The sequence below is a fragment of the Erpetoichthys calabaricus genome, chromosome 17, assembly GCF_900747795.2.
Source record: "Erpetoichthys calabaricus chromosome 17, fErpCal1.3, whole genome shotgun sequence".
In the NCBI taxonomy this organism is placed as follows: domain Eukaryota; kingdom Metazoa; phylum Chordata; class Cladistia; order Polypteriformes; family Polypteridae; genus Erpetoichthys; species Erpetoichthys calabaricus.
The window spans coordinates 19,589,134-19,603,247 of record NC_041410.2 but is presented as its reverse complement, the minus strand read 5'-3'; the positions used below and the strand labels follow the sequence as shown (position 1 = coordinate 19,603,247).

At 35.3% G+C, this 14,114-nt stretch overlaps 1 protein-coding gene across 1 annotated transcript in view; it reads right to left on the bottom strand.

Annotated features, from left to right (window-relative positions):
* Nucleotides 1–11,058: 11,058 nt before the first annotated feature.
* The window catches only part of polr2m (RNA polymerase II subunit M), a 124,789-nt gene continuing 121,733 nt past the window's right edge, over nucleotides 11,059–14,114 (bottom strand). Inside the window, exon 18 of the mRNA XM_051920775.1 lies at nucleotides 11,059–11,557. Within this exon, the coding sequence (XP_051776735.1) occupies nucleotides 11,414–11,557 (144 nt within the window). The 3' untranslated portion in view covers nucleotides 11,059–11,413. The remainder of the gene's footprint in view (nucleotides 11,558–14,114) is intronic.

Below are 14,114 nucleotides of genomic sequence, written 5' to 3'. Positions count from 1 at the left end.
TATGCATGCAGGAAGACAATTCCATTTTCCAGCCCAAATGTATATGTAATATATAAAGCTGAATGTGTGTTTGTCTGATATTCACATCCATACTCTTGGCCCCATCTCTGCTTAGTTTTGAAGATTCCCAATTTTTACAAGTTGATGACTAAAGACTATTTTTAGTCTGAAATATTTTTAGTGGCCGCACTTGCACTTTATTCAGGAAGTGCCCCTCAGAGGCATTTCTGGGACTTGGCAAAGGTATGCAAAGTTGCTCCCTATCATGGGTTTAGTCAGTGAAATTTTGGTTTCCCCCTGGGAAATTATTTATTGACTGCACCTGCACTTTATTCCACCCTGGGCAGCACCAGGTAACCCTGCTATTTAAGCATATAATCCATAAGATTAGTTTAAATTCTTAATGTAAGTTAATTGAACAAGGGTTAATTGCTAACATCCCAAATCCTTAGTTAAATAGTATAAATAAAGTCATAAGATACAGAAATAAATGTATCTGGGAAGCTCCAGCTGAAACATACCTAAAGCAAAATGGCTTTCAGGGCACTGAGAGGCAACAAGTACTTAGTCAAACTTTTATTTACTGTACCAAGTGAGCTAACAACAAACTTAGCTAATGCAATAGCAACAGGGATTGTTATTTGAAGGCATTCAAAGTTTTTGTTTATCGACATGTTGAAAATGGCCAAAGTGGTGGAAGTGTAAATAGCATCTACAGTACTTGATTGAGCCTGTTATTTCTAAGGAAAGAAGGCTATTCTGCAAGCTAACAAGTGTTATTCATAATATTTCTTAAAAATTTGATTAGCTACTCCTACGGCAAAGAAATGTCTAAAAAGACATAGCTAGCATTGTGCTCAGAAACTCAACCTCACCAATCCAATAGACACACAAGGACATTTCACTATCACCTGTGCCTGGACCCTTCAGCAATTCTCGAATTTTACTGAACGGCAAACCTTACGCTGAAATTTTGTTCTGCATGATATTTCTATCTTAACTAAGACAAAATATTATTTTTGATGTCACATTGTTTTATGCTTGAAAAATATTTCCAAAAAAAATACATTGTTCACATAAGTATTCAGTCCCACTCTGAATACTTTGTAGAGCAAGCCACCTTTTAGTCAACACTGACCAAAATCTGCTTTTTAATGTTTATCACATCGCATAAAAAAAATTAACTTCATGTTTCAAAGAAAGGGAAGGTAAGTTTAAAAGACATCAGCACTTTTACATTTTAACATATTGGTAATCACAGCATATAATGATTTGTATTTTACTTAGAGGGATTTACTGAAATGTAGATATTTTTCAAAATACTTTTTTCAAAGAATCCTTAATTTCACATGATGAACAATTTATCAGCTATGGCCCCCATGCTGCTGTGATATTTGATTGATTGCAGCAGCTCTTTGCAGGACTAATGCTTTTTTAAATCTAAGTCTTTAATTTAATTCTGTAGTAATTCTCTGAGATTATTCAAGTAATTAATCGAGTTACTGGAGAGTGGTGACATGTAGTATGTTGATTAACACATGTAATTATGAATTTCTCTGTAATTTATGTATGTGACAGTAAGGAAATACTGCATAAACCTATAATGGATCTGTAGTTACAGTGAGTAAAAGGCATCACCTCTCAATAGTCCTAAGAGCTTTATACATTCCCTGCATATACATACTCTAACATTAGAGTGAAGGAGATTGCACTGGGAGAACCATGACATCACTTTCCAAATAGACTGTGAAGGTCCCATTCCTTCAGGCCCTTTCACAATTTAGTAGTGAGGGCAAAACTGAATGCCATTATGAACAAAGCTGCACATCCTCTCTCTGATTTATAACACGGAGTGCTTTCAGCCAATGAATTATTCAGCAGACATGCGTAAAGAAATACTACTGGGTATCCTTTGTAACAATGGCAATACACCTTTATAGTGCTTCAGTGGGACTGTGACTGCACTTTTTATATCTCATCGGATTAGAGGTTTTTCTTTCTTTTTACTATTTAATTATACATATATTTTTATCTTCTATGTATATCTATATACAGTATGCTGTATATATATATATATATATATATATATATATATATATATATATACTGTGTATATATATATATATATATAAATATACCCACTTTATATATAACCGACTGTACATACAAACTAAACTGACACATCATAAAAATCATAAAAGCCAAACAGCCATTACATTAAAAATGCTTTTTAATTTGTCTTGTACTTTGAATAAACTAAATAGCTTCCATCCATCCATCCATCCATTAACCAACCCACTATATCCTAACTCCAGGGTCACGGGGGTCTGCTGGAGCCAATCCCACCCAGCACAGGGCACAAGGCAGGAAACAAACCCTGGGCAGGGCGCCAGCCCACTGCAGGGCGCACACACACACACACACACCCACACCAAGAACACACAAGGGACAATTTAGGATCACCAATGCACCTAACCTGCATGTCTTTGGACTGTGGGAGGAAACCAGAGCGCCCAGAGGAAACTCCCGCAGACATGGGGAGAACACGCAAACTCCACACAGGGAGGACCAGGAAGCAAACCCAGGTCTCCTTACTGCGAGGCAGCAGCACTACCACTGTGCCACCATGCCACCAAGCTAAATAGCTTGTACAACTAACATAGAATAACAATATTGATAATAATTATATATATTTTACATAAAACACTCAGATCCAAATAAATCAATCAATACGTGTTTCAAAAAAGGGAGGCAGTTACAAATAAGCAGCTCTACATGTACCTTTTTAAATATATACAACAAATGTTTGCTAAACCTAAACTGGATTTAACAGAAGTCACCTCATTTTTTTAAAGTAAATGCAATTATTGCCTTTTAAAAGTTTAAAACCAAGCCAGACCGGCAAGAGATGTTTACAATGCTAGTCCAACTGAAGCCCAGGAATCTAACCATATTCAAAAAGAGAACAAAATACCGAAGCAATAAAAAACCATAAAGCAAACTGGCATTCATCTTAATTAGACTAACAAGGGGTTTTATCTATATATTATCTCCATATCAAAAGCTACGATATACTCTGATAGCACAGGCCGGATGCCGAAAGCTTCAAAAGAAATCTAATACTTAAATTGGTAACAGTCTCCATATTTATGTAAGCTAGATAATTGAGAACAGTATCTAAGGAAGATCCTTCAAGCCTGCTGAAATATTTATTATTGCATGTCCGAAAGATATGTCTGGAGTCCGTCAGCAAAAATGTCTAAACACAGTGTCCAGATGTTTATTTAAGCAACGCCCACATAGTTCTAATGTCAATTATCAGGGTTATCAAAGAGCATCACTGTGTATCTTTTCTGCCTTACATACTTGTTTTTTTGAACTTTGAAGTTTCTTCTCCTTTACCTTCCTTTAATTAAAATTCCTACCAAAGGCTCATAAAATGAAATTTGCTTATGTCTGAATCAAAATAATGTGAGGATTTCTGTGAACGCCTAGGTTTCTTCTTTCTTATCTCTTCCTGAAGACAGAAAAGAAAAAAAAATGTCTCAAGCTGTCAGTTGTATCAGCTATGGGCTTCAATAGGAAACCGCGTAATCAAGACGAAGTGCTAAAAGGAGAAACACAACCCAAATTTGATCCAGATGCTTAACTATAATTTGTAATTCTGCTCTATCCAGGTGCCTAATTCCCTTTGCCATCTTCATACCATGGATATGTTTTTCTAGATATGCAAATGGATTTAAAATTCATAGAAATAAATATAACATTAAAAAGCATTTTAATTAGGAACAGTCATGTTCTGCAATAAAGCTCTTACATTGTGTATATCCTCCCTGGTAATGTTAACTATATTAATAATAACATTATTTATATAGCGCCTTATCATACATTAACATGCAACTCAAGGTGTTTTCCATAGATTCATCAACAAAAATAATAAAGATATACCATTGTTAATTGGATATTATCATTAATCAACATTACGACAGTTTCAAATGGATCTAAGTGTACTAAATAGAAAATCAATCTGGACACTTTAGTGTTACAAACTTTTACTTATATCAGAAACAGGTCCATATTGTTTTCTAATTAAAAGCCTTATACATAAAGATGGCAAGAGAACAACCAGATCTAATTTATATAAAAATAAATTTATATAAAGTATATAAACTGTATATCTGCATTTGGCTTGGGCATGTGCACGTGGCAATGCATTAAGTACAGACAGTTTGATGTTATTAAACCTAATGAAAAGATACAAAAGCAAATAAAAGCTACTTTTCAGTCAACACTAAACTTATAATTTCATATTAGTATTAATTCTATTCATATACCTGTTTTTAAGTAACTAGGAATAAAACTGTGTACTAAATAAATGCATATAAATATGATTTAAAGCACCAATTATAAATAAAGTACTACATGTGCAATAAAACTGTTAGAATGACTTGGAGGGCAAATAGGAGAAGATACAGTTGAGGATAGTGGAAGCCTGAGCCAAACCCTGCTGAGTGCTGGATGTGGTGCCAAGTCTATCACACTCACTCATAATCAAACTGGGCCACCAATAGGCTAGCTAGACACAAAGCTTTAAACACAAACTGCACAAATTGTGATCAAAATGGCATTTGAACCCAGTGTGCATTACTGAACCACAGTTCAGACATCAATGCATATCTTACCAGCTTGTCCTCTAACATTCTGGTTTGCTTGTGAACCAAAAAAAATCAAACTTGGACTCATCATTAAGTTGGTTGGTTCTCTGTGCTTTATGGTCTTTCTTGTACTTAAGTCTCTTCTCTTTGTTGCCTTTCCTTAACAATGGTTTCTTAGTTGTAAGACCATTTCTTTTATGACTACTTCACATGGCCCAAGTATGTACTCTTGGTTCTAGATGCTAAGCAAATGATTCATTGGTCTTCCTTCTATTCCATAAGGAAACAGTCTTTGAATAACCTTCATCAGATGAACATGGCTTCTTGGGTTGTTGATTGCAACTTGCCTTTTTTCAGATTCCCTAATGACAGCTTAAATATTACATCAGCAAGGATGTCCTGTGGCATTTGGCACCAGGATATTAGCAGTAGATCCTCTGACTCCTGTTAAGTTCCAAGGTGGAGCCATCACAGATCAGACTAGTTGTTCCAACACATCCCACAGATTCTCAACTGGACTGAGAGCTGGTGAATGAGGAGGTCAAGACAATACCTTGAACTCTTCATCATGTTTCTGAAACCATTCTTGAACAGTTTGTGCAGTGAGGCAGGGCGCATTACCCTTCTGAAAGATGCCACCTCCATGGGATTAATTGAACCAGGCAACTTCCTTCCATTGATCCAATGTCTAGTTCCAATGGCAAACAGGGGTTAAAATAGGCACACTGACTGGCCTATTCACGTCATGGGACGTGAAAGTGTCTCTCTGAGAAAGTCACGTCTCGTCTCTCTTCCCAAGATTTTTTATTATAATAGAGAGATTACGTAATGTTTACACAGACAAACATTTAAATATTCAATCAACTAATTTAAAAATATTTTCTTCCGGTTCCAAAGATTTATGCTCAGTACTTTACACTTTAAAGGTGTATTGTTTTGAGGTTTCTTATCTGGGGTACAGTTTGCTCCTATAAAAATGCTGCCATGATTACATTCCATTAACAGTAACCATTTTATTAGCATTCTGAATGCTTTTTGTATTTTGACATCCTAGAAATTGTAACCTTCACCACATTTTTAAGTGTGGACTCAATCCTGTGTCTTACGGGTCTTTTTTCACCTGATTTCAGAACTTTTTTATGTTCCCTGGAAATCCTTTCTTTCCCCCAAACTTGTTTTATGCTGATTAATAATTTTAACCCATAGTACCAATGACCATAACTTTTAAAACAGATACCATTTAGGATGTTGTTATGAGTTGTAAACAAACAAAGCAACTTAAATACAGCAGAAAATTCACCCAACCTGACCCAAAAGATGCAGATGTACAAAAATATGAAATTTGGGAAATGCTTTGCTTTTTGTAAAATTAGCTTACTTTACTAAAACTTTTCATATGTATGAGGTGAAAATCTGCCATTTAAGATGTTTATTTGGGTTGTGAACAAACCAACCACTCTAAATGAAGAGTAAAAAATCCACTAAAGTATATGGGGGGGTCAAAATTAACCCGAAAGACATGGCAGTGTTCAAATTGTGTAGCATCTGTACAAAAAATGTAAGATTTGAAACCTTTTTTGCAAAGATAGAGCACTTTACTAAAAGCCTCCACATTTCTGACCTGAAAAGATGACATTTAGGACATTTTTATGGGTGTTGAACAACCAAACTACCCTAAATGCAGTGGAGAATCCATTAAAGTCAATGGTGGGTCAAAACTGACCTGAAAGGCATGGCAGAATAAAACATTTTTTAGAAGCTTTACAAATTATGGGATGTTTACATTTTTGTTAATTGGAGGAAAGGTAGGAAATGTTACAAGGTTTCATCTTGAATACATGAAATTGTAGGCGCTTTTACAGATTTTAAACACAATAACGTGTCAGATTTGACCTGAAGGCATTGTGAGGATTAAACCAATTAAGTCTGTACAGCTAAAATGATTAAATATACTTTTTCAAGGAAAATTTGAGAAGTTTAATAATTATTGATTATATTCAGTTTAAGTGGTTATTTCTAAAACTAAAACTTCTGTCAATGTTAACATAAAACTATTTGAAAATCATGTCAGTGAAATTGAAGAAAAAAATCATAGGTTAATTACAAAATCTAACTGACAAATGTTAGTTAAAGTTACTTGTTCCTGTTCAGGATCTTGGACATCCAAAGAGATGGCAGTGTGAATGAGGCACCAGTCCGTCACAGGACTCATTCTCACACATGGCCAGTTTAAAGTCACTTATTGACCCAACAGTTCAGTCTTTAGATTGTTCACACTGGTCAGGCAGACGCCACACAGAAGGCAGCTTACCTGGGAATTTAGTTTGGTCAAATTACAAGACAAATTAAAATGAATTTTAAATATAATGGCTTTAATGATTATTTCAGTTCAGGGTTTTAGATTACCCCAAATCTTAATCATTTACTTACATTTATTTAGCAGAGAAAAAAATAAAAAAGAAACTATACAAAAATAAATCTACAAATTCAATAAAAAACTCTAATGAGAAAGGATGTGGCTCTTTTAATAGCTACCACACATTGCTAAGAAAACTGATAAATTACTTGAAATAATCTGTGCTGTCATTTTTATTTTCCCGTAAGTATTTAATTAAAAATATTTTTTTTTTTACATTTTTGCAATTTTTAGGCTAGTCTTCCCAAAAGAATAATTTATATGACTTTTGAAACATGAATTATTAGTTTATTTATTTTTACTAAAGAAGTGGCCGCGACAGAGCCATCAGCTGGATTTAATCTGTCTTCACCGCAGCTTCTGAGTCTCGCCCTCAGTGCACAAACATAATGAGGTCAGTCTGTTCAGACGGCTTTTGTCTTTTTTGTAAAAGGCACACAACTTGTGAGTGAGTGCGGCTCACTTTATTTAATGCACTACTGTCTTTAAACACTGCCATGTGCACAGAGATTTTTCACAGCCCATTAGAATATTTATTAAATGATTTCTACAAATTGAATTCAAAAGAAGCAAAAAGGCACTTGGAAAAATAACCATAATCTTGGCAATTCACCCAGTCAACAGGAACAGCTTATTGTTACATTGTGCTCTTCACATCATTTCATGACTTAAGACTGCTAAACCCAATGTGTGACCAGCTGCACTATGTTTATTTTTGTTTTTTAGTACCAGTAATTACTTTATTATACTCTTTTATTGACTGAGTCCACTATACTATTTTTTATAGTTGTACATATTTTGAAACCTTTTAAAAGTACAGCAACTGATCAGAGTGAGAACCAGCATTTTAATTGCAATTTACAAAGGTGAATGATATCAAAACAAGCCACAGGGTAGACCCATTCAAAATGGTGATGAGGTTGTTTTCACATGGAAGGTACTGGAAACTAACAAAGAATTAATTTAAAGTGTATTCCCTTTCACAATTCAGTGAGTGAGTAGATGCGATGCACTGGAAGTTTACTTCTCACTTCAGAAAACAGTGAGATGTCCCAAGTGGATTCCTCTTTTATGAATATTTCCTTGAACTTTTCTTACACAACAGACTCACAGAACGTGCTGCACTATCATGAAGGGAACAAAAGGATACCATTTTGCAAACTATATGCTGTCCAGATATACAAATCAGGTAAAAACAGAGTAGGGACAGGTCTAAGGAGAAATCAGATATTCAGAAGTGACTACTGCTTTTAAAAAAAACAAACAAACTGCCTAGAAAAATGTCTTTAAACATAATTTCTCTGGGGAGCTATATTTGTTAGTACTGCTACCAATCTGTACTTGGGACATGGAGATTCAACTAACCATTTCTGGTTTCTGCACTTTCTCCTTGTGCTTACATTTTTTCCCCAGTACTCCTGTGTCTTTCCATATCCCAAAGGTGTGTACAGTAGCTTGACTGGTAAATCTAGACTGGGAATTATGCCATATAATGAACTCACTTTGTCTTTATCTCAGTGTTACTGAGGCTCTGGCACCTGGCAATTATGTTCAAGAAAACCTGGATTTTGAAAATAGGGCAACAGACATAAAAGTATTTTTATAATTTTATTACTGTTTTAAAGTATTACTTAGATAATATGTGTGTATGTGATTAATCAGGTGCTAATTACAAGTGGCGTGGTGACACAGCAGTTGGTTAGTGCAGCTGCCTCACAGCTGCTGAGCTTTAGAGTCTAATTGTGGCTAAGTCACTGTGTGAGTGTAGACGGCATGTTCTTCGTGTGTATGTGAGCATGTGTTTTTCTGGTGTTCCTTACACATCCCAAATGCATATTAGGTTAACTGTCAAGTTTAAAATTGGACCAGTAAAAGTGTGAATGAGTATGTCGTGCAATGGTCTGTTGCACCACACAAGACTGGTTCTTGTGTAAAGGTGTTTGCTGATAAAGGCTCCAAACACCATAAGATATAACTGAGTTATGTAGATTCAACAATGGATTGAAGGATACAGATATAAAAGTGCTTTCTTCCAAACACATAAAAACATCATAAAATAGCTATCAATCACCTATTTTCAAAGCTACTTAATCCAGTTAAATGTAATAGTGAAAAAATTACAAAACAGAAAAATGAAATCATAAGAATGCTATTTTATATTTCATAGTGCCAACTTACTCTTAAAATTGTTGCAATCCATTGATCTTCTACCGATCTACACTCAGAATCTACTTTTTTCACTGTAGAATTTTGAGAAGTCAAAGCATATACTGTCAAGTTTATGGCAAAAACTAACTCCGGAGAGCACCTTAATCCACCACAAGTTGACATTAGCTGGTTAAACGAGTTGAGTTTAACTGGTTTTTAGTAGGATTACGGAAAACATCTATTTGTGGGCAGGGTACTGATCAGTTGAGGGTCATCCACACTCACTCACTCACTCCAGATCAATCGAGAGTCCCCAGTTAGCCTAACAATTAAACAACACAATGTTACAACTAACCTTCAATAAAGTTAAATGTTATTTAGTACTAGTCACAAACTGGCTGAAAAATCTAAGAAAATCTTTTGCTCTCCGTATACAGTGCTTATACAAAGTATTCAGCCTTGTAGAAGTTTTCACATTTTATTGTCAAACAACACTGAATCCTAGTGACTCTCATTTGGTTTTTTGACACTGAACATCAGAAAAAGGCTCCTTAATGTCAAAGTGAAAACAGATCTCCACAAAGTGGTCGAAATTGATTGCAAATGTAAAACACAAAATCATTGATCACATAAGTGTTCACACACTTTTCAAGCCAGTATTTAATAGATGCACCTTTGGCAGCCATAACACCCTTGAGTCTATGTACACCCATCTCTCTATCAACTTTGCAAACTGATATTTTCAACATTCTTTCTTGCAAAACTGCTGAAAATGTCAGGCTGCATGGTGATCATTAGTGAACAGTTTTTTTTTTTTTTTATATAAACAATTCTTATAGTGCTTGACTTGCTGGATAACAAATCTCCCAAAGTGCAGGTTTCTTACAAACAGCATCAGGTTTTCCTTTAGGATTTCTCTATATTTTGCTTCATTCATTGTGTCCTCACAAGCCTTTGAGGGCCTGCTGCAGAGTTTCATCCCAACAGCCTCATAAGGCCACCATTATGCTTTATGGTGGGGATAGTGTGTGTTTGATAATGTGCATTACAATTACACTGTTTTTGTGGATGGCCTGATCCAGGCAGATTTATTGCTTTGCCATAGTCTTACCATTTCTTCATGAATGATTTAACTGGACTCCAATGGATATTCGGTGACTTGGGTGTTTTCTTGACTCCATCCCCTAATTTGTGCTTTTCAAATGCCTTTTCATGAAGTTGCTCAGAGTGTTCCTTTGTCTTCATTGTGTAGGTTAGAACACCATACTGACTCACCACAAACTGGCCTATGCACATTCAGGTGCATTTATACTACAATCAATTGAAACCCCAGACTGGTGATCTCCATTGAACTAATTCTGTGATTCCTAAAACCAATGTTCTGCACCACTAATGATTTAGGGCTGTCATATTAAAGGGGGTTAACACTTATGCAGTTAATTATTTTCGGTTATATACTTATAATTTAGACTGCCTTGCAGAGATCCGTTTTCACTTTGACATTAAGGAGTCTCTCTCTTTTGTTCAGTGTCAAAAAGGCCAAATTAAATCTACTGTGATTTAGTATAGTACTAGAATAAAACGTGAAACCCCCTATGGGGATGAATACCTTTTTTATAGCCACTATACCTGTAAACCTTTTTTGAACTAAACCTTTTGTTTTAACGGTTCCTAAAATGGGAACATTCACTATAAATAAACAAGTTTTCTGTTTGGACAGGATTAATAAGGTACAGATTGTGTAAAGGAAAATGTACCCTAGCCTATCATCTAAACTTTCACACTAGCTCTCTATGTGACTACAGCAAACAACTCAAGAATGCAAAGTGGAAAGCAACATATAGAAACTCTTGTTTTATTAAAGTAAATCTGAAAAAAATACTGTAACAAAAGGATTGCTTCTCTGTAATGTGTGTATTATAATTAAATACACTGTAAATGTCCTTGATCATATATTTTAAAAATCACTGTGAGAGACGGAGTCTTGGGGGCACTTTGTTGGCTGCTGAACTTAATAACCCATTTTTTAAAAGAAATAGCTTTAAACACTGCAAATATAATAATAAAAACACATTCCTTAAAGAGAGTATTTTTTTGTATTTAAAATGATTTCTTCAATGTGTTTTCAAAATGTCTCACATCTACCTCTTGCACAAAGGTGTTTTTTTTTTTTTTTTTTTTTTTTTAAACATAATTAGTCTTCTTCTGATGAATTGTAGGCGCCATCGTCATGAACTTCTCTATAGACGCGTTCAGATGAACCTTCTGGATCAAATCTTACCATCTTGAAATCCATCCTTTGCGCTAGTTTTTGTGCAGCAAGCTTCACCTGCAGTTCCTAAAAGGGAAATATGAATAATTAAAACATCTGCTCCCTAATGCATATACAGTATTTTTTTTTTATACTGAGTCACCTAGGGACACTGGGCCACACAGAAATTTGCTGCTGGAAAACAAGAAGACTGCTGCCCTCACAAAAAGCAGTGAAATGATAAATTAATGGATGTACCCTAGTGTGTGCTTGGTATGTGGGTGTTGCCTCGCAGTTAGGAGACCCGGGTTCGCTTCCTGGGTCCTCCCTGCATGGAGTTTGCATGTTCTCCCTGTGTCTGCGTGGGTTTCCTCCGGGTGCTCCGGTTTCCTCCCACAGTCCAAAGACATGCAGGTTAGGTGCATTGGTGATCCTAAATTGTCCCCAGTGTGTGCTTGGTGTGTGTGTGCCCTGCCCAGGGTTTCCTTCCTGCCTTGCGCTCTGTGTTGGCTGGGATTAGCTCCAGCAGACCCCCGTGACCCTGTGTTAGGATATAGGGGGTTAGAAAATGACTGACTGACTGACTTGTTGAGGTAACAAAATGGGTTTTCATTTGTCAGAATTGTTCTTATTACTGTATTGGTAAATGAAAAAAGTTGTGTCAGTATTTGTGGTTCCCAGGTTAAGATGCATCGAATGATGAGCTAATATTTGTGGGCTATTTTCGAATGACTGCTCTGTTAACAGTTTTGTACCAATTTTCGTTTTTAAAATGTAAGCCAAGAGCAGATATTTCACTGAAATGTTGACAACTTCCTAATAAGATGCTAATCTAATAAAATATTCATTATCGGACAGTAAAATGAAGAACATACTAACTTTTTAACTTGATCTGGAGTAACTCGATTACTCAATTGCTCCCTCTTCCATTCACTGTCTTTTACAATATGACTTAGAGCCAACACAGAGACACTATTTGTAAAAATAACAGACCACAAAAGGTCCTCAGCAAACTGAAATTTAGGCCAGTTTCTTCCGTAATTAAAGTCCAACAATCACTGGTGTAAGAGCCAAGCTTAGAAAGCTAACACTTTAAGTTAAGCTCATATTAGTGTTTGCTTAATTTGAATAGAATATAATTTTCTTTCATTGCCAAAGTCAATGGTATAGTCTTTTACCCCCTTTAAGTTAGTAAGAGATAGAACTTTCTTGCTATAACTAAGATACAGTTTGTTAGAACAGGTCCCACTGCTAGCAGGGACTGAAAGACGCATTTACAATATGAAAATGGGATAAGCATACAGTTTTTTGATCATTTAGAAATGGTTCAACTTTATAAGCAAACTTACAGAAATGAAACAAAATTTTTCATCTTTAAACAAAACTTTTCTTAAACAAGAACTTTTCTTTGCTATATTAATTGTTTCTCTATTTTTGTGTAAATTGTTTTACTTTTAAATTATATTAAAGTATTTAAAACAAAGATACAGTATTTTGTCTGTGGAATCATTTCAATGCGTCAAGCTTTGCCAGAATCCCATTAAGCATACTGAAACAGCAGACTGGTAATTTTGGGTAAACGCAGCTACAACTGGTTTGAATGCAGACAAAAAAGGCTCACCCTGAGTGGACTTATCTTGTCACATAATGAAATGCAACAGCACAGAAACCACAATACGTTGAAGCCAAAACACACAGTAAGTAGAGGTATGTTGATCATTAAAAATTCTAACTCCTAGCAAGGTAATAGAGTACACATCAATTCTCCCTAATCCTGCAAAAATGTTTCAGTCACTTAGCAGTTCAATACAGCATTTTCAAAAAACACCTGCGTGTACAAGACACAAGTAAAGCCACTAGTCAGCCATTGTGATTCAGCATACGGCTGCACCACTTGCCATTCTTCCAGTGCTTATCATTATTTTGTGTGTACAGTGCACTTAGATGGGGGATTTTCAGTCAACTTCAGAAATAAAACTTAAAATCGTACTAATTTATTATCAATGTGAGCATTTCCTTTTTGGTTAAGTACAGTTGAGGAAAAAATGGATGGCATGCTTCAATAGGGCACCAGTTCTGTTTATGAACACACACTGGGATCTTCAACTATAAATTGTTTATTAAGGTCTGCCAAAAGATTTTTGGAACTATGGGGATGAGGAACATTTTGCCACAAATTCCCAAAAAAATTGAAATGTTTAAATTTCATAAGGAGTGGTAATGTATTTAATAACTGTCAGGAACATCGTAGTTCCAATTTATGTAGTGATTCATATTTAAAAATGACCTTCAACAGTGAAGGATAGATGAAGTTAAAACAGATGTGAAGCATCAGACAAAAATGAGCAAATTAGGGAGTAGAAATGAAAAGTGATAATGAGGTCAGGCGTAGTCAGAACAGAGACGGATTTCAATAAAAAGACATTGTATTCACTGAATAGGATGAGATGTGAAACAGTGTACATACAGTGTAATGCAAAGACAGAAACCTAAAGAAAAAAGGAACAAGTAGAAGGTCAAGATAGTTCTTTTTTTTTTACGGAAAAACAAGAAGATGGTTCACCTTGTAATGGAGAAGAAATTGAAGCTGGAGAGGACTGAAGAAAAAACAATAAGAAAATGAACAAGAAAGCAGTAATGAAAT